The sequence below is a fragment of the Callospermophilus lateralis genome, chromosome 9 (genome assembly GCF_048772815.1).
Source record: "Callospermophilus lateralis isolate mCalLat2 chromosome 9, mCalLat2.hap1, whole genome shotgun sequence".
NCBI lineage: Eukaryota > Metazoa > Chordata > Mammalia > Rodentia > Sciuridae > Callospermophilus > Callospermophilus lateralis.
Window position 1 is genome coordinate 76819622 of NC_135313.1, and position 21695 is coordinate 76841316.

Here is a 21695-nt window from a genome sequence, read left to right on the forward strand (position 1 = left end):
AAAAAATATTTATTTTTTAGCTTTAGGTAGACACAATATTTTTATTTTACATTTATGTGGTGCTGAGGATTGAACCCAGTGCCTCGTGCATGCTAGGCAATCGCTCTACCACTGAGCCACACAACACCAGCCCCAATAAATGCTTTTTAAATAGCATTTACATTGTGTTAGGTATTATAAATAATCTAAAGATGATTTAAAGTATAAATGATGGTATCCACAGGTTATATGCAAGTACTATGCCATTTTTTAAAAGGGATTTGATTTTGTCATCTGGGGTGGGGTGGGTAGGATCCTGGAAATAGTTCTCCTGGAGGATAACTATATGCACACTGACTAACTAATTGTTATCAAAGAATAGTAATTTCTGGAAAGCTTAATTAACTTGAATCATGGCCTCATTGCTCAGTAAAATCTTTTAAAATATGCCCTCCTCTGTGTCCAATAGGTTCAATACAAAAAAGATTATGAAAAAGCTAAAGGGAAGATGGTCGGCTTCCAAAGTCTCCAAGATGACCCCAAACTGGTTCATTATATGAATGTGGCCAAGATACAGTCCGATCGGGAGTATAAAAAAGACTACGAAAAGACGAAGACCAAATACAACACACCTCACGACATGTTCAATGTCGTGGCAGCCAAGAAAGCTCAGGATGTCATCAGCAATGTCAACTATAAGCATTCTCTCCATCATTACACCTACCTGCCCGACGCCATGGACCTGGAGTTGTCCAAAAACATGATGCAGATCCAGAGTGATGTAAGTGACAGGTGCTCCCATGAGGAAATCCTGCTTTGGTTCTGCCAGGTCCTCACACCTCTCTTCTTCCGTGCTGTAGAACACCTACAAGGAGGACTACAACAACTGGATGAAAGGCATCGGCTGGATACCTATTGGCAGTCTCGACTTAGAAAAAGTTAAAAAGGCTGGAGATGCCCTGAATGAAAAGAAGTACAGGCAACATCCCGACACGCTCAAGTTTACCAGCATCGTGGACTCCCCAGTTATGGTCCAGGCAAAGCAGAACACACAGCAAGTCAGCGATGTGAGTACAGAGAGTGGGCAGAAGGTGTGGAGGGGATAGCTGGCAGCCCGGTGCTTTTATTCCTCTGCACCAGTATCTTTTCATTTTAACTTTATTGTGTATTTAATTTAAAGATAACATTACAGTTATTCTTAGGTCAGGCCTAAATTTTTCTTTTTTCTTAAAAATTTATTCCTTTACCTTCCTTAAAACTTTCTTTTTTAAAATCTGCCTTGAAAAGAACTTGTTATTGGATACATTGGACTTGGTGCAAAAAATTCTAATACTACCCCTATGTACACACACAGAATTTAAGCTTAAATCAAAGACATTTTATTGTGACAAATTCATTGATTTTTATTCTGTATTAAGTTGTTCGTATTTGTTTTTCATATATAAAACATTAATATGGTGAAATACTACAAATGAATGTATGTTTTGCTTCTCAGAATTCAGCATATGAAAAGAGACACTTAAACTCATGCCTTGGTGGAGATTTGTGTTGTCTGCCTGTCTGCGAGCAATATATATGACCTGGCTAAAGTCAAAATCCTCTAAGGAAAAGTTTGGCATAGAGAAGAGTTAAAAGAATATCAAAAAGCATTCACTCATTAATTCATTTAATGATTTTTTTTTTTGCACACCTACCATGTGCCAGAAACTATATTATGTCCTAGTGGTATAAAGATAAAATTGATGAAGATTAATTAGTGAGATGCAGGAATTAAGGAGGGCTGGGGATGGAGCACAGTAGTAGAGCACATACCTCACATGCACAAGGCCGTGGTGTGATCCCCAGTACTGTCCTCCCCACACCAAAAAAAAAAAAAAAAAAAAAAGAAGAAGAAGAAGAAGAATTAGCAAGAATATAGGACGAGAACATAAGAAAAAAAGCATTTATAGAAGCAGGGTTGCCATATGGAGATGAAAACTGTGGGAGAAGCAGCTGTTAAGTACAAACAAGCAAAGTGGGGGATGACTCCTACCAGACATTTCCTGGCAAATGTGGGAAGGACATACTCCTGACAAAAGGAGCACAGCAAAGACAGGGAAGAAGGAGGGAATCCAGGACAGGAAAAAGCTCAGGACTGCAGCCTTATGGTCAGTCTCCTGTATGCTAATTTGTAGAGGCAGAAAACTATGGGGGAGGTGGAAGATGTTAGAGATTTTTAATCCATGGAGTCCCATCATTAGGTCGTGTATAAAATATAAAACTCCAGCAAAAGAAAAAGACACGTGGAGACTGTAAGGGAGAGGAGAGAGATCCGAGGCAGACATTTGAATTGGACATCTTGCAAAAAGCAAAGGGAAGACTTCATTGAAAAACTAAGGCAGTAGCAATGATAGTAAAGGAAATGTTTAGAAGGTAGAATCATGAAATTTGAGGAATGTTTAAATAATGTTCCTAAAGGCAGTGAGAAATTAAAGAGAATTCTTGGGTTCCTAAAATGAATGATTTGGTATTTGGGCATTGATTTGAAAATCAACCATGTGTTGTTTTACTTGTGGTATGTTCGCACCATCTATGTAAGATATTTCACATAGTCAGCCCTGGGAAGTGGACGTATAAAGAAAATGACAACTGAGAGACAAGATCTATCTACCATTCTGGCTGTCTTTTAGTTTTAGGAAATATTCGTTTATTCACTATTACCAAGAGGGTTCAATAAGATCGCAATGTCATATACTTCGATGTTTTTTTGTGAAAAGTGTATGTAATTTTTACAATGACAAAATAGGATAAATGTAAAATGATAAACCTTTTGAGGGTACCAGATCCATGTAGAAGCACCTGCCCATTATGAGAAAAATATTATATGCATTTACTGATAGAATGGGAAAGGTTTTTAACAGAAATAAAAGACTCAGTTAACTGCTATTTCCTCTCTAGGAATGAAAAACCCTAGAAATAACAAAAACCAAAAACAAAACTTTTAGAGCTATTAACTCCACAGGCAAGAAAATAAAGTCATCTGGTTTTGGTGAATTTTGTTATTCATGTGAAGTTTTCATGTTTGGATTTACCTTCCTGTCATCTCTGGCAGCCAAAGATTTCTATGAACTTAAAAGATTTTTTGCTCTTTTAACATAAATAATTATTGAATAGTCCTAAAGATAATAAGATTTTTTTTTTTACATAAGAAAATGCCTTTGATGATTTTTAACAACACAAATAGGGGAGATTGTGTTAGGATTAACTCCTTTTAAGTGTGCACTTGATGGACCTTTTTCTTTTAGCATGATGTGTAAAGTTTTTTATTTTCATGTCTGTGTATTGCAGATCTTATATAAAGCGAAAGGAGAAGACGTGAAACATAAGTATACAATGAGCCCTGATCTTCCACAGTTCATCCAGGCTAAGTGCAATGCTTACAATATCAGTGATGTAAGTAGAACCTTTAGGTGTGTGAAACTCAGAGCTGACTATAAAACAGCAGAGTTTTAGAATAAGAGAATGGCTTGATAATTAAGTAGCTCAGTTTCCCACATGGCCGCCAGTAGAGGGGGGACCTATGGGAATGTTCTTTGCCGCTTGAGTTGGCCCTTTTTAAGATAGGAAAACCACAGGACATTGCCTTCTTCTTATGTATTTCCCTAAAATTTCTACTTAGTTTCCCTAGTTTTGCTTATGGGGGAGCTTATTACTCTCCATAAAAATTAAAATAAATGAAATCATCATTTTATTTTTCACAATAACCCTAAAATTTCTAAAGCGGATCACTGGGTCTTCTCTTGGCTTTCCTTTCATAAGACTGAATAGCTTCATTTTCATACCTTACATACCAGGGTTTCCAGAATCTTCGTTACTCTCTCCTGGATCTATTCCAGCTTTTCAGGATCTCTTTTCAGTATGTGCCAACACCAGCTTTGGGTGAATAAAGTGCAGAGTCCAGGAATGGACTAATTCATGCTAAACACAAAGGGTGACACTTTGCTCCTGTGATTTCCTAGAAGAGGGTGTGCAAGAGGGGACTCCTTTAGCTTACTTCTGAAAAGGAACAAAACAACCCCCATTGTTTAATGCACAGCATGCTGACACCCTTGTTTGCTCTTCCATCCCAGGTCTGTTATAAACGGGACTGGCATGATTTAATAGCCAAGGGCAACAATGTCCTGGCTGATGCTATCCCCATCACTGCAGCCAAGTCATCAAGAAACATCGCCAGCGATGTGAGTAAAAGTCTTAGGTGAAATTTGAGTGATTGCCTTTCTAAGAAGTAATCGGATGTGTGCTTGTTTAAATGGATACCACATTGAAAACAATATGTTGAATTAATGACATTCGAGTTCTCCACAAAAGATTGTTTTGAAAACCTGTCACTTTTTCAGCATTTTTTTGATTCTTTTCGGTTGACCCCACTTGGTAGAGCTGTCATAAATCTGACAGTGGCATTCTCCCCTGATTCATAGCCCAAATTACCTTTGCTGACACATTTCCCTGACAACCCACATTTATTTTCATTGGGAACACCCTGAGTGACACTAACACATTAAATTCAAATGACTGCCTGCATTATAATTACATTTAAAAGATTGAAAAGACATTATATAAATGTACATATTTTATAAACCAAAAAGTTTTAAAAGCCCACTATTTTAGGATATGATTTTGAGACAGGTAAATTGATGCCCATTTCATCTGTAATTTTAAATATATATATATATATACTCTTATTCCCGTCTTTTCTTGGGGGGAGGGTACTGGGGATTGAACTCAGGGTCGCTTGGCCACTGAGCCATATCCCCAGCCCTATTTTGTATTTTATTTAGAGACAGGGTCTCACTGAGTTACTTAGTGCTTTAAGTTGCTGAGGCTGGCTTTGAATTCTTGATCCTCCTGCCTCAGGCTCCCGAGCTGCTGGGATTATAGGCGTGTGCCACCACACCTCTCAAAAATTTTGCATGTGTTGCAGGGTTCACTGTCACACACTATTCCAGGGGCTACCATCTTGGTTTAAGAAAGAAAACAACCATGTGTACAGCCCACATAGGAGATGGAGGCATAAGGACTCTACATTTTCCCCCTAGGAACAGTACTAAAAACATCTTCAAGACTTTGCACATAATTCACATTGCTATGAAATACATTTCTAGTTTAAGTCAAACGCAAAATTTTGAAGTATATCTTTTTTTTGTGTGTGTGGGGGGCAATTGCCAATGTTCTCACTACATGCCTAGTGATCATTTGATAATCCTTGCTTGCACCTGCTAAACCCTTGTTTAACAATGCATACTTACACTGCAGGAGCTCAGTGTCTGTAAGGTTTAGGTGGATTTGAATGCCCTCACACAAAAATTGAGGTTTTGACCTATTATAGGATAGCTCAATCTACATCCCATTGCTGATCCCAGCAGTGATAAACTTTGAACAGATTCGATTTTTAGAATAGGTTTTTACTGATGAGAAAAACCGGCAGCAGTTTCTGCCCTTACTGTATCCCCTTAATTCATTCATAGTTGTTTCATCTCTGAGTTTGGAAGGGGACTGTTTTGATCAGTAGCTGTATAGCTAATACTCACATTCATGATGTGAAATCACATATTGAATCAGGAGAATTCACATCCCTGTGAAACCAAGATATATTGGTTTTATATTTAGAAGGTAACATGTTCATTTTAGGTGTGGAAATCGAGTTGTTTTTAACTATGGTTCTACATGCAAATCACCTGTAGGAGTCAAAGCAATGGAAGAGAGCAGGTCTTGAATTTATCATAACACTCTCTTGAAATCCCAGCTGAGTTCTGAAATTTCTGAAGAAGGCGAGGTGTGGTTTGCATTTCTTGATCACTCTTCCAAAATGTCATGATGTTCTGAGTGCCTCTCTGTGTGAATGTAATTGCTGTCCCTTGTGTTCCCAGTGCTTAGGACAGATATTTGTTATCAAACAATTTGCTAACCAAATTCTGCCTCTGCAGTACAAGTACAAAGAAGCTTATGAGAAGTCAAAGGGAAAGCATGTGGGCTTCAGAAGCCTCCAGGATGATCCCAAGCTTGTCCACTATATGAATGTGGCAAAGTTGCAGTCCGACCGTGAATACAAGAAGAACTATGAGAATACCAAAACCAGCTACCACACACCTGGGGATATGGTTAGCATTACAGCTGCAAAGATGGCCCAGGATGTGGTTACCAATGTCAACTACAAACAGCCGTTGCATCATTATACATACCTACCTGATGCCATGAGTCTCGAGCACACTAGGACTGCAAATCAAATTCAGAGCGATGTAAGTATGTATATCATGACAGACCCAGAGATCCTTGTATTTAGAGGGTGATCATTTTTCTCCATCTTATTAGGCTTCCGATGCAATAAGATATATTTAAAAATGCACTTAAATATAAGCAACATTTGTTTAAAAAGGCATGGTAGATAAGTTATATTTTTGCTGGCTTTTTGTGCTTATAATTATTGACACTGTCTTTGTTAATTTATGGATGAAAGGTAAGACTGCCTTCCATTAACTGCATAAGCCACCTTGATTCTCAGCCAGAGGTGCTTCTGTGGGCTTGCGTCTAAGGTGATAGTTGTATAATGCAAAAGAGGAGAATTATTGATGCTTTCTGAATTTAGGAAGGTTTCTTTCTTTCTTTCTTTCTTCTTCTTCTTCTTCTTTTTTTTTAACACAAGGTCACACTGTCAACCATGTAAATCCATGTAATGAGTCATCTAAAATGAACTGGGAAGGCTTTGTGCTTGCAGCATGATTCATGGAGAGCCGCACAGGGAGGTGTTTAACATTCAGGGCATTTCTTTCTGCAGAAGCCAGATTTCTGTAAGAATTGTCTTCTGTAAAGGGAAGAAATGGTACTCACTTATTGGTGCTGCATAAAAATTTTTCTACCCAGCTAGATCAGGAATAGCTCAGGTAGACAGTGTAGATGAAACTCAAAAGTTTTGGAGTCTTCAGTGAAATCTAAGAGAAAGTCCAATTTACTGTCATAAGAGACAAAATTTTTTTAGCAGTACCCATGGAAATATATGACCTAGATTCCCTTCTGGTGCAGTATAATGCACTCTAACAACAGAACTGCTTTTTCTTCTCATCAAATTCCAGATAATAATCCCTGTGACAGACATGGTCAGACACGAGCATACTGAAAAGAATTGCTGCCTATTTCCCTTGGATAGAAATGCAAACCTAAGAAACATCCCTTGAATATTCCTTAGGATGCCTCTTCACATGAGCTTCTTCTTTTACAGAATGTATATAAAGACGAATACAACAACTTCTTCAAAGGCATTGGATGGATCCCTATTGGCTCTCTGGAGGTCGAGAAGGTCAAGAAAGCAGGCGATGCACTAAATGAGAGGAAGTATCGACAGCACCCAGATACCATCAAGTTCACAAGTGTGCCTGATTCCATGGGCATGGTTTTGGCTCAGCAGAACACAAAGCAGCTAAGTGATGTAAGTGGCTTCCCTTCAAAGGATTTGTTTATGAATAATCCCCTGTGACAGCCACTCCACCATCCTTAATTTAATACATGAGGATGCATCTATGCTAACTAATAAACTACTTTCAGAGGTATAAAACACAGGTAAAAACAGGGGAAAACCTGTATGTTCCCAATTTATTTTCCAAATGTTAACTGTTTGTGATATTTATAAACAGACCCTCACCTATTATACATGGTGAAATGACATTATTACTATTATCATCTGCTATTCTGAGTTGCAACAGTTCTACCCAGGTACACAGGAGAGAAGCATAATGTCCTAATTCCCTTGCATAACAGCTTCATGCTCTAAGAGGCAATCTTCGGATAAGGCCTCTGGGGAGGGGATAGGCAGTTTATTTGCAGGCATCCTGGGTCTCACTTCAGATTCCAGGACCCTTGCTCTTTCAGTCAGAGGCTAATTATAATGCTTTGGGCTTGAATCATTTAGTAATTTCAGAGTTTTGTTAAAATGCCTTCATCAGAAGGAGAGAGATAAGTAAAAAGCAAAGAAAATGATTTTGTTCTTAGCCCTAGGTTTTGGAAACTGGGGAACGCTTTAGTGGACTTGACATCTTAGGGTAGTCCCTGCCCTTGTATTACTGCAGATGTTTAAGGATTGAATTCCATTTCAATGGTCATAAATTGGTGTAGTTTCTTTTGATTTATTTTGTACTAAGCACCGGTGGTGTCACTTCTCATTGAGTTTTTCTAGTTAGCTAGGAACACTATATTCTCACTATATTAAGTCTTCCCTGTCCTAAAAAAATGCCATCAGCGTCTGCCTGGTTACTGAAGCCAGAAATGTGGTGGTCACCTGTAAGACCTCCTTGGGAAGCCCCTCATCCTGTATATCTGCTAAGTCAAGGTCCTAAATGCCTCACTGGATGCTTGTGCTTGCGCAGCCACCATCCTACATCTGGCTTCCTTATCTCTCATGTGGATGACTGCAACACCTATAGTCAGGACTATCTGCCTGGTGTCTCAAACAATAGCCAGAGGTCTTATATGTAACACCTCTTAGGAACTGCCCTTGAAACTTAAAACCTAACTCATTAACTTGACTGAAAGTACTCTCCACTCCAGGGCCTGTCCCACCTGACTAACCCTCTTGGCTGCCCTGGGCACATTCCAGCCCCAGGTCTCAGGCTGCTCTCAGATCTTCAAGGTGGCCAGGCCATTTCCAGTCTGAGGGTCTTGAATGCATTTTTGCCCTTACTCCAAATCTGAGTATAAATGTCCCCTCTGCAGAGCACCTTTATGAACATCCTTGTTCCTCTCCTATAGTTACTCCATTTACAACACATCATAAATTTTAGCTATAGTTTTTAGTTCACATGTTTATTATCTATATCCTCCACTAGACTATAAACTTCAAGAGGTCAGGTCTGCCTTTCTCAGCACTTTAAACACACAGCTACCACCCTGCCGAGCTACAGTCCAGTGGAACGAGAACCCCAATATGTTACCCGAGTCCCCTCCCTGCCAAAGTAAGGCATTGCCGTGTATGTGGAAGTCACAAATGAAGGCCTTCTTTTGCAAAGAAGGGAGTGCTTGGTGAAACTCATGTCACGTCAACTGATGACATCTGCACACTTCCTCCTTTGTTTGCAGTTGAACTACAAGGTGGAGGGGGAGAAACTGAAGCACAAGTACACTATTGACCCTGAATTGCCTCAGTTTATTCAAGCCAAGGTCAATGCCCTCAACATGAGTGATGTGAGTATTTGAGTATTTGGCGTGGTGCCATTTTGCTTATGTGAGCTTCTCCTTCCTGTTCTGGATAACTTTTTCACTGAGTAGTTCAAAGGGAGAAAACTGAGCCCTTTGTCATGCAACATGTGACTAAAGGTCATCATAAAATTTTGCTTAATATGGACTTCTTCAAACTATGGGCTGTGACTCATTGATGAGTGGTAAAATCAGTCTAGGAACTGGTATTTCATTTTGGGGGGGAAAAAAGGAACAAAATGAGATAGACAAGATTGTAAAATACAGAAATGCATAGTCAGTAGTCAAGGTTAATATTTCTTAGTATGACTTTTGTTTCAATTATTTATTGAAACTTCCAAGAGTTCAATTTTCTTCAGAAACTTTGTTTTTTTAAATGTAGCTAGCCTGTCTCTTAAGTAGTCTAGACACATTAATGGTGATGATGTTTAAATTCACTATATGAATTGTTTCTTACTTATTTGTTTGTTTCTTTATTTATTTATTATGGTACTAGGGATCAAACTCAGAGCCTCATGCATGCTAGGCAAGCACTATACCACTGAGCTACATCCTCAGCCCTTTTTTAAATTTAATATTGAGACAAGGTCTCACTAAGTTACAATCCTCCTGTCTCAATCTTCCAAGTAGCTGTGATTACAGGTGTTTACCACTGTGCCTGGCTCTCTTTTTTAGAAAAAGAATGTTGGAAAATTCTGATATAAAATTATAATCATGGCTGGGGCTATGTGTAGCTCAGTGGCAGAGTGCTTGCTTAGCGTGTGTGAAACACTGGGTTCAATCCTTAGCACCACATAAAAAAACTGAACAAACAAAGGCATGCTGTCCATCTCCAGCTATAAATTTTTTTTAAATTATAATCAAACCCAGATATAACTGATATAACTGTTCATTTCTTTGGAAGTAGGCTTAGTCATTCTTTCTAACATTTTTAGGTTTATCTGGTTTATCTCCAAATATATATTTTTGGTAATAATTTCCAGATTTTTGGTTCATTTGAAATTTCTTTCCTAATTTTTAAGTAATATTTAAGCATGAAGGTCAGTTAAAGCTGGGTAGTATTAACATCTGATTTTTTTATTTTAGCATCCATGTCTCTCTATAAGTTTGAAGTGCTTTATTATGAAAACTTTGCCCAAAGTATTACACACTTATTATTATTATGTAAAATATAGAAAATTTTGAAAAAATAAATGAAAATTTTTTGTTATCCTACATTCAAGGAACTATCTTTTTATTCCTTTGTTACTCCAACATATACAGTTTTTAATCAGTTAAGATTATAGCATGTACAGTTTACTGACATTAAAAAAAAGGATCTAATATGTATGTAAAACATGGATGAATAAGCCTAACTGAATTCTCTTCATAGGAAGAGATGTGTTATGACATGTTTAATAAGAAATATTTTGGCATCCTCTTTCATTCCTCTTTTTATAATGTCAAATAATAAATAATCTTTCCTATTTTTGAAGGCTCATTATAAAGCAGACTGGAAGAAAACCCTCGCTAAGGGCTATGATTTGAGACCAGATGCTATTCCAATTGTTGCTGCAAAGAGTTCAAGGAATATTGCTAGTGATGTAAGTCTAATTTGAAAGTAGTTCTCTCTCTCTCTCTCTCTCTCTCTCTCTCTCTCTCTCTATATATATATATATATATATATATATATATATATACACACCCATGCAAACACACACATACACATGTATGTTTTAAAAATCTGTACATTGAAGATGAGACTATGATTATATAAGGAAGCAAAGAAATTATAATATACAAATATTTCCTAATATCCTAAATGCCAATGATGTTTTTTACATTGTTTCACATAAGATATCTTTAAAAATTCAACATAACTGTTATCAAGAAAAAAACCTTTTTTTCCACATTGTAAAAAAGTTGAAGCTCTCATTAACATATTATGAACATAAGAACTCCTTTTTATTTGAATCCTGCCCAGAAAAAGTCTTGACCTACCAAAATATCACTAAATTTAAAGAAATTCCAAGTATTTTATTAGAATATGCTGTTTTAATATCTTAATTTCCATAAATAAAAAATCAAGTGAAATAAAAACCAAGAAGAATTATAAATTAAATAATAAGATATTAATTAATTACTCTTTACAGATTAAGTTCTATTTTCTCAATGAATTCATATAAATGCCTCAATAGAGTAAAAATTTGTTCAAGTTGAATAGTTTGTATTAGAGCTCTGCAGAAATTTACTCATGATTACGCAACTACTTTAAGGTAATGGAAATTAATAGAAACAAGATAAGAAATACACATCAAACACTTAACAAACTTTTGAGGAACCTTTAAGCATATTCAGAGAATCTACTGGTGAACAATCTGGGTACAAACGAAGTATTCCATTCTTAATTATCCTGTGAACAGGTGCCAAGACCATCCACTAGAAATATTTTGCTAGTTTTTAAAAAAATACTAAGATAAATAAATAAATAAGTTTAGATGTTACCTGGATTAAAACTGAACTTGGCCTTTGCTTGTTATGTAAATTCTGTTTCTATCAGACATTGACATCTACTCTATCAAGCTTTGCTTTGCTCTTCTCTTTCAAACAGTGCAAATATAAGGAGGCCTATGAGAAAGCCAAAGGCAAGCAAATTGGGTTTCTCAGTCTTCAAGATGATCCTAAACTGGTTCACTACATGAATGTGGCCAAAATACAGTCCGATCGTGAGTATAAGAAAGGCTACGAAGCCAGCAAGACCAGGTACCACACACCTTTGGATATGTTCAGTGTGACAGCTGCAAAGAAATCCCAGGAGGTTGCTACCAACACCAACTACAAGCAACCCTTCCACAACTACACTCTCCTGCCTGATGCCTTGAATGTGGAACACTCCAGGAATGCCATGCAGATCCAGAGTGACGTAAGTACCAGATGGCAGCAGAGCTCATAGTCCATTTCTAGAGGTGGGAAAGAGGAAGGAAAGCCACGCACTCCATGCTGGGCTCACTGTTCTCCAGGGACCTCCTGCAGAACTTGAAGTTGTATTTGAACTACATATAGCTTCGTTGATGTTTTAACATACATATCTGATATATAAAAATAATACTTTTTTAAACTTTAGATGTTTGACCCAACATATGATGCATTTTGTGAATTTTTTTTTTATCCCAAAAGACCATAGGGAGTAAAAATCAGGCATTCTCCCTCCTCTCCACTCTTTCCTCACCTTTTTTCCCTGATTCATTAATGAATAAGTCATGTAGACAAAGAAATGCAAGCCCTGGCTTTTTTCTGAAAGGAAAATTTTTATTCTTGTTGTAAAGAATCTATACAAATCTGACTTCACCAATTGGATGAAAGGGATCGGCTGGGTCCCCATAGACTCCCTGGAGGTGGAAAAAGCAAAGAAAGCAGGAGAGATTCTTAGTGAGAAGAAGTATCGACAGCACCCTGAGAAGCTGAAGTTCACGTACTCCATGGACACAATGGAACAGGCACTGAATAAGAGCAACAAACTGACTATGGATAAGGTAAGAGTTACCTGCTGGCCCCAGCAGGGAGCTCTCAAGAGCTCCTCCTGTTGAGCCCGGCTGTGCCCCTGTAAGCTACTTCAGCACCTTCACCTTTCTGGTGGTTCTGGTGGTGCTGATAGGGGATTCCATAGCTTTCATCATGTCCAGGGAGCCTTCTTGTTGACCTCAGGCCATCTCTCGCCATCATGTTACAGACGCAACAGAACTAAGGAGCTCCATAGAGTTGTGAGGTGGGGGCAGGATGGCATTCGCTTCTCCAGGGGAAGAGGGCTCCCCTGGTTTGATGGTTATATTTCTTGTGTATCCATTTTCCTTAGCTGTCTTGCTATTTCATCCATATCAGATATCAAATTTAACCTCTTTCACCATGGAGATGTACTCTCTTCCTCTTGCTAGCATGATTACAAGCTTGTCCTGCTACAAAATCATGCACTGACCTTTGTGTTGCAGAGGCTCTACACTGAAAAATGGAACAAAGACAAGACCACCATTCATGTCATGCCTGACACTCCAGACATTTTGCTCTCCAGAGTAAACCAAATCACCATGAGTGATGTAAGTAGATGGGGGAGAAGGTGGGAGGGAGCTAATATTTTTGGAATGCCTGTCTTTACTTGCCAATCACTTTGGAATCAGGATCCCCATTCCAACCCAAGTAACATGCTATTATTTTTCTGTTTCATTGTCTAGAAACTATACAAAGCTGGCTGGGAAGAAGAAAAGAAGAAAGGATATGACCTGAGGCCTGACGCCATCTCCATAAGGGCTGCAAAAGCCTCTCGAGATATTGCCAGTGATGTAAGTGTTTCCTTTGGGCCTGCTGAGGGCCCAGTGAAGGAGAGAAATGAGCTGTGCCTGTGGGTGTTGCGAAGCTGTGCTCAACTCCGTTTAGTTTTGGTGGGCACACCATCCCATGTAACTCACAAGTTCCCGCCTGTTTTAGTCAGCATTTTTTGTTACTGTGACCAAAGACCTGACAAGGACAATTAGAGGAGGAAAAGCTTAATTTGGCTCATTTATTCATTCTTTAAGGTACAAAGTAGTCAGGTCTTACTTTCAAATTTTTCTTTTGGGTGTTCAAATCATTTACAGACAACTCTAAGCAAAGGTAATGGTGCAGTCTACACATTTTACCCAGCAGACCCATGGCCAGGTTCTTTGGAACTTTAAAGATGCAGCATGAAGATTCACGCCTGCAGCTTTTTCTGTGCTTGGACAGCTGACAAGAAGAGCAGCTTTCTCAATCACCCTAAGCCAACTTAGTTTTGCATCTCTTTGATTAACTCTGATGTTACTGTCTTTCTGTGAACTCAAGTCTAAGATGGAATTTAAAGCACAAAACTTAGCTCCCCGACTAACTTTAGGAAAGCTCTAAAATTCTTTACCTATGACTTGTGACTTGTGAATGATCCTTTGTTCTCCTTCCTTCATCATTTTCATTGCCACACTTTCTTCTCCTTCCACAGTACAAATACAAGCAAGCCTATGAACAAGCCAAAGGGAAGCACATTGGCTTCCGGAGCCTGGAAGACGACCCCAAATTGGTGCACTTCATGCAGGTGGCCAAGATGCAGTCAGATCGGGAATACAAGAAGGGCTATGAGAAATCCAAGACATCCTTCCACACACCAGTAGACATGCTCAGTGTGGTGGCTGCTAAGAAGTCTCAGGAAGTGGCCACCAACGCCAACTACAGGAATGTGATCCATACCTACAACATGCTTCCTGACGCCATGAGCTTTGAATTGGCCAAGAATATGATGCAGATTCAAAGTGATGTATGTAAAAGCCACAACATTGACAGAACATTTACCCTAGATAATAAGCAAATCACGGGGCTAGAATTGTGGTTCAGCAGTAGAGTGCTTGCCTAGCACGTGAGAGGCGCTGGGTTTGATCCTTAGCACCACAACAAAAAAATATATACTAAAAAAAAAAAAAAAAAAAGAAGCAAGTCGTGAGTGACTATCAATGATGACATTTTAAAATCCTGAAAATCATGTGCAAATTACTGATGAGGGGTTTTATTTGTTACCTTACATTGAATTTATTTCTTTTAAAAAATGGTGATTAACTCTAGAAACTAAATTTTCTACTGTTGTCGTGAACATTGTTGAATTGTGAATTCAGCAAGCGAAAATAAGATTTGATTTCAGGAAGAAAGTGTTGAAGGAAAAAAGTCTACCAAAGGGAATCAAATGCATTAAAGGCTCCTGATAGGGCAATAAAAAGGAAAGCAAGAAATCAGATAATGCAATAACTCCAGCTCCTCGCTCCCAACTTGCTTTCATTCTTATGTATGTTTTTGCAATTGTCTATCTTACTGATGATATATAGAGGAGACAATGATAGGCTGTTTTTGGAATGAGTAGAGGGAAGTCAGAGAAGGGTTCAGAGCCAGGAATTTGGCTAAAGAGGTTATTTGGTGGCTGAAAGAAATGAATTTAAATTACCAACCAAAAGCAGACAGCCCCAATCCAAGCCTACGTTTCTCTGTGGGAATGCAAACCTGAACTATTAATTGCCAGAAAGATACATCAGTGCCTGAATGAATGAGAGCAATTATGGTACAGCTGTTGGAAAGAAAAAGAATAAAATTTGCAGCAAGAACCAATGAGGGTTCTGTGTTGTCTGAAGGAATGGGATATAGATTGGATTGGATAATGATGATTCAAAGACTGATAAAGAGAGAAATGGGGCTTGCAAAAGTAATCTACTTACAAAGGGAAATTGGAAGTCTTGGTAAGAGAGGTCACATAGTCACTTTCTCAGGGAGAAAATAGTCTCTCGGTCAATTAATCGATTTGGTATTTCTTACCACTCTTTATGAAAGTGTCAAGAGAAGCAAATCACAAAGATATTTCCGTTTACTTTTAATTTCCCATGCAAGGAGATATAAACAAAGATAAAAAGGGGCAAAAATGGTCAAAGTTAAATACACTGCTGGTTGAAAACTGAAGTGGAAGTTATGGAATATTAAATATATGCTCCTGATACTTGGGAAGTTCTGATTTCTTCTCCTCATTGAATCATTTCTTCCTTTTGGACAGAATCAGTACAAAGCTGACTACGCTGACTTCATGAAGGGCATTGGATGGCTCCCTCTGGGCTCCCTGGAAGCTGAGAAAAACAAGAAAGCCATGGAGATTATTAGTGAAAAGAAGTACCGCCAGCACCCAGACACTTTGAAGTATTCCACATTGATGGACTCGATGAACATGGTTTTGGCCCAGAATAATGCAAAAATTATGAATGAAGTAAGTCTTTCAATAATATAGTGTTTCATATGCATCAAAGGAAATCTGGGCATGTCTTACTTTTAATCTACAAGTTTTGCTAACACAGTTAATAAGGATCATACTTGAGATTTGCTTTACTTTGAAAAAGGGCATTGAAGATTAAAAAAAAAAAAAAAAAAAAAACAGAAATTATTCCCCCAAATGTTTAACGAATCATCCTATCACATTGAAGTAAAAATAAAAATAGGGATCCTTTCTTTATATACATATTGAAAATACATATCAAAAGTCCCTTTTGTCCAAGGTGAGGTTGAGTAGAATTTCATGGCACTGAACCAGCAGAGCACCAGGTAACAGCTGGGACTTGCAGCTGTGCTTCTGATTGCTTTGATGGGATCAAAGAAAACTCCTGGGTTACATGGCTGTAGCATCATTCAGAGCCAGAATCTCCTCAGCTGAGTGTGTTGGTGCAGGTGGCAATCCCAGCTACTCGGGAGGCTAAAGCAGAAGGATCACAAGTTGAAGGCCAGCCTCAGCAACTTAGATGTGACACTGTTTCAACATGAAATTTTAAAAAGACTTTGAGTGTAACTCAGTGGTAGAGTACCCCTGAGTTCTATCCCCAGTACCAAAAAAAAAAAAAAAAAAAAGGAAGAATCAGGACCTTCTCTGGGTAGTCATGGCAATAAGTTTTGTATGCCACTATTGTATACCACTATTTTCTTGTACCATTTTTTAAAACTAAAGTAACTTTCTAAAATAACGTTTAGAAAAGCTTACTGTATTTTTATATTTATTTTCCATAAGATGGTATCAAAACCAACAAGCATCAACCCTAGATATCTATTTTTAAAGTTAAAAATAATAAAATAATTATAGCAGCACTGGTTATATTGTGTGGATCACAATTAGAAATGCTTTTGATTATCAAAAGAAAGGAAAAAGTATCCAGACCTTAACCATAAACAACTGGAGAAAATAATGGTTCTGGTTGCACTGGAAATACAGCTGTCTTATATGCACTCAACCTTAGGGTAAATCCTTTCGCATCTCTTCTGGAGACAGATTTTTCAAGAAGACCAACCTTCTTGAAAGGGACCTGCCTAAACAAGGCACAAACCTTGGTATTCCTTTTCAAAATTTGGAATCTAAACTATCATGAAGATAGATTTTTAAAATATTAGATATTTTCATTTTTTCAGTGTTAGAATGAACATTATAGGAGAATGATACCAAAATGAGACTCATAGAAATGGCAAATGATATTGAGAGAGATCTTGGTGATTATCAGGTTGAATCTTCTCATTGCAGAGTTAAAGTGTGGCCCAGAGAGACAAGGACCTTCTAATGAGGACACAGAAAGTCAATGGCTGGGGTTAGACTAGAACACGGAGTCTTATGACTAGCCATTGCCCTCTCCACTAGAATTGCACTGGGTAATACCACAATCACAAACCATATGTGGTGACTTATATTTAAATTAATTAAATAATAATAATTCACTATTCACATTAACCATGTACTCAAATACTCAATACCTTTATGTGGTCTGAGGCTACTATATTGGCCTGTGCAGAACATTTTCATCTTCGCAGAACATTCCACTGGGTAATACTGGCCTAAAACAGAGGTTATAAAACTATTGCTTTGTTGTTGTTGTTGTTGTTGTTGTTGTTGAGACAGTGGTCTTACTATGTTGCCCAGGCTGGTGTCAAAGTGGCTCAAGTGATCCTCCCACCTCAGCCTCATAACCAGATGTAAAGCAAGTTTTACCATAACACGACTATTCATCTGTATATTGTCTATGGCTGCATTTGCATTATAATATCAAAGTTGAAATCTTGAGTCCCACAAAGCCTAAAATGTTGACTATGTGTCCCTCTGCAGAAAAAGTTTGCCAACTCCTAGTTTGGGGAGTTTTAATTATTTTAATTCAGTCTGACTTAAAGAGCATTTTTAACTTACTAGATTTATAAATAGTAAAAAGTGTGTCATACACAGTATCAGAAAGGGAATTTATATTAATGCACAATTTTAATCAATAACTGTTAAAATGAAAGATGCAGACGTTCATTATCCTATAGAAATCCTTAATATTGTGCAAAAATACACATAATACATGTGTATAATAACCGTTCTTGCAAGTTAGGGCTTCTGAGAGAAAATGTTGAGATGGAATTAGGGGAATGGGGTATTTTTTAGGAATTAGTACCTGGGGGAGAGAAAGAGTGGGCAGAGAGAGAAGTTGAACTATAATACAGACCCGAGAAAGCCTTGGCTGGTGCCTTGGCGGGCTCTCAGGTGTCACTTGTTAAAAGTGGGCTGAAATGAACAGGCCTTTGTCTCCCACCCTTGCTGGGTGATTGGATGTGGGCATCTGGGAAGGGCATGCTCTTGGGTAAGGCAGCAAGCCCTAGGAGCTGACAGCTAGAGGCTGTCTTGCCAAAAGCTGGGTAGCAAGTTCTTTTTTGCTTGTCTGTGTGTTTTTCCAGGCCTACCCCAAATATCATGGCATTGTTACTTGTGGTATAAAAAGACTGAAAACCACAAATTAAATATCTGTCAATGAAGAAAGGGTTAAATCAATTGGATTTTACCACCAATTGGAATACTATGTAGTTTTTTTAAATTAATGAAGTCAGTTACTTTAGAAAGGTTCCAAGATGTCTAATCTATATTAAGTAAAAGAGCAAGCTGTGGAACATCATGTGTCATTTTGAAAGGACTGTGAATTGTATTATATGGAGAAAACTTTAGGAGGGAGAGGATATCTATGGGCTGTAAGATAAAGGGTTTAAGGTACTTTCACTTTCTTATATCTTCTCCACTGTATTTTTTGAATGAATGCCTTTTTCACTAAAAATTTTTCTTTAAACATAGGAAAAAAAGCAAAAATTAGGCATATAATATATTGCAGAGTGATATTTGTGTGCCAAGTGAGCTCCTTTAAAGATATCATACTTTTCTTTCTAGCACCTCTACAAACAAGCATGGGAAGCTGACAAGACCAAAGTCCACATCATGCCTGATATCCCCCAGATTGTGTTGGCGAAGGCCAATGCAATCAATATGAGTGATGTAAGTATAATTCCTGTTACCTGTTTGAAACCAGTAAAAACAAATTAATCAAGAGCTGTTTCAATTATGTGAGTCAGTGTTTAAAGAACAGTAGGGGAAATCTACAAACAAGAATCTTTCCATTTCTAATCTTGCTCTGCTAAAAGATGGAGTGGCCAGTCAATGGGAATTGGGATAAGCAGTTAGGAATTTAAAGGGTAACTGGATTTTGTTTTGGAGTAGACACTTGGTAACTAAGAGACTTGGCAGGAAGAGATGGTGTGGGGGTTACCAATGGAAGGAAAAGAAAGTAAAAGTCCCAGGACCTCATTTTTAGAGAGCACTCTCTACCATGAAGTCCAAAAGAAGGGTTAAATGGAAAGGGAAGATGGGCATTTTGAAGAAACTTGGGCAAGCTCTCCAAGGAATGTGGAACACTTGTTAGAAACTGCATTGATGTTTTATTTCATTTCCTTTCTCATCCTAACCATAATTGCAAGGAAATCCTCTAATCCTACCATCTTTTTCCCATCGGTTAAATTCCACGGAGATTTGGAATTGCTGACTTTTAAAATTATAGAATCCACATGATTGTATAAATAAAAGTGTCAATTGTAGCACAGTGAAGTTTTCTTTTGATGTATGAAGATGCACATTTCTTTTGATGTTTTGTAGTCTTCCTTTTAACCCTTGTCAGATAAAATACATCAATAAGAACCTACTAGATTTTATATATTTCATGTATATTTGCAACCTGATAGAGACCAGGGCCTTTTACCTTTTTCTGGTGGTTTCTTGAAAATATGTTTGAGTTTGTAATTACTTTTTTTCAAACACACTTGTGTTATTCATGAAGATATTCAACCATTAAGCCACCAACAAAGCCTCTTGACCCAGACTTAAAGACTGCCACAGAGCTAGTTCAATCTTCTAGAATAAATCCAGGCTTTCCCATTTAGAAAAAAAAACCTATTGTCTCTGCCTATTACAGAAACTCTACAAACTTTCCTTGGAAGAGTCTAAAAAGAAAGGCTATGATCTCCGAACAGATGCGATTCCTATCAAAGCTGCAAAGGCTTCACGAGATATTGCAAGTGATGTAAGTGTGTAGGAAGGCGGGGTCATACTGGGGCTTCCAGGAAACCAAAATATAAGGGCTGCATTCTGGAAACACGGATGGGTAAAATGAGAAACAATGGTGTGCCTTCCAACAGTGGCCTCACTGTGTTCCATGTGTGCCTCTTAGCCTCGTTCCTGTGTTGTCTCTGGCCTTTCTGAAAGACAGACTGCTAACCCTGTCATGATGCTCATAGATCCTGGCTCCCTGCCTTAGGAGATCCAGGTGAACTTTGAATTCTGTTAGAAAGGCGATAACATGTAGAAACCAAAGCCCTTCACCAAGTTGTCTTGATAAAGGCTTGTGTTGTTTTCGCCTTCTGCCTCTTAGGAATGACTTCCTGACAGGTTGTCTCCCATGGTGTCATGCAGGGAAGCTCATCATTTGGGATCATGACAAGTGATCATGATTTGGGCTCATGACAGCCTATTTTTTCAACTAATCAGAAATTTTGCAAAGCAGTTGCTAAAACCATTGGCAGCTTGACATCAGTTGTCTTGGGAATATTTATACCCCAGAAATGGTGAACTCTGTGAATTGAGGCTCCCCCACCCCCTAAAAACTGATGTACCAGCAAGCACTGTCAATACATCTCCTACATGAAACAGTTCTTTCTGTGTGTTACTATTTCCCCTCTCTAGAAGCTAGGGTGGTTGTAAAATTTCTTCCCAGCTAGGCTAATTTAGAGAGCCTTAAAAGAAGTGGAACTCTACAAATATAAAGTCACTCTAAAATTATGCTGTGTAATTCATAATTGATTCTATTCTCATCAGCAAATGACTGTTCCCCAGGGCAGTATTAAACTGCTTCGACCATTGTGTTTTTCTCTTATTTTCTGAATGCTTTCCTATTCTTATAACAACAGTGTGTATAAGTCAGTGTGATACAGCATCGCAAAACCTAGGTTCCAATCCTTAGCTACCTCAGCAAGTTCATTCATCTCTCTGGTTTCAGCTCATAATCATCTATGAAATAAATGAGGGCAGTAATAAGAACTTTGCTATCTACCTTACCAGGTGTAGTTTTGAGAAATGTCATAGAATGTGTTTTGTGAATGCACAGAAAATGTCAAGAATGTGTTCTGTGAACTATAAGGTTCTCTACAAGTATCATTTTTAATGAAATACAAAACACTGATATTGGAATGATTTCTAGTCCACAGAATTGCTCTTTACGCACATTTATATTTTCTTCACAGTATAAATACAAGTACAATTATGAAAAGGAGAAGGGAAAAATGGTTGGTTTCCGCAGTCTTGAAGATGATCCCAAGTTAGTCCACTCCATGCAAGTAGCGAAGATGCAATCTGATCGAGAGTACAAGAAAAACTATGAGAAGACAAAGACCAGCTACCACACCCCTGCCGACATGCTCAGTGTCACAGCTGCCAAGGATGCCCAAGCCAACATCACCAACACTAACTACAAGCATCTGATCCACAAGTACATCCTCCTTCCCGATGCCATGAACATTGAGCTGACCAGGAACATGAATCACATCCAGAGTGATGTAAGGTTCCCTTCCACCTGGGCCATGGTTGGATTCCTAGATGGGCAGGAAGAGTACAG

At 38.1% G+C, this 21695-nt stretch overlaps 1 protein-coding gene across 18 annotated transcripts in view; it reads left to right on the forward strand.

Annotated features, from left to right (window-relative positions):
• Neb (nebulin) overlaps positions 1–21695 on the forward strand; it is a 206248-nt gene that overhangs the window by 43531 nt on the left and 141022 nt on the right. For all 18 annotated transcript variants that reach the window (XM_076866351.2, XM_076866352.2, XM_076866354.2 and 15 more), the window contains exons 33-49: positions 449–760; positions 840–1046; positions 3307–3411; positions 4089–4196; positions 5943–6254; positions 7232–7438; positions 9082–9186; positions 10674–10781; positions 11789–12100; positions 12504–12710; positions 13164–13268; positions 13404–13511; positions 14180–14491; positions 15764–15970; positions 18926–19030; positions 20001–20108; positions 21325–21636. In XM_076866351.2, the coding sequence (XP_076722466.2) occupies positions 449–760; positions 840–1046; positions 3307–3411; positions 4089–4196; positions 5943–6254; positions 7232–7438; positions 9082–9186; positions 10674–10781; positions 11789–12100; positions 12504–12710; positions 13164–13268; positions 13404–13511; positions 14180–14491; positions 15764–15970; positions 18926–19030; positions 20001–20108; positions 21325–21636 (3240 nt within the window). The remainder of the gene's footprint in view (positions 1–448; positions 761–839; positions 1047–3306; positions 3412–4088; positions 4197–5942; positions 6255–7231; positions 7439–9081; positions 9187–10673; positions 10782–11788; positions 12101–12503; positions 12711–13163; positions 13269–13403; positions 13512–14179; positions 14492–15763; positions 15971–18925; positions 19031–20000; positions 20109–21324; positions 21637–21695) is intronic.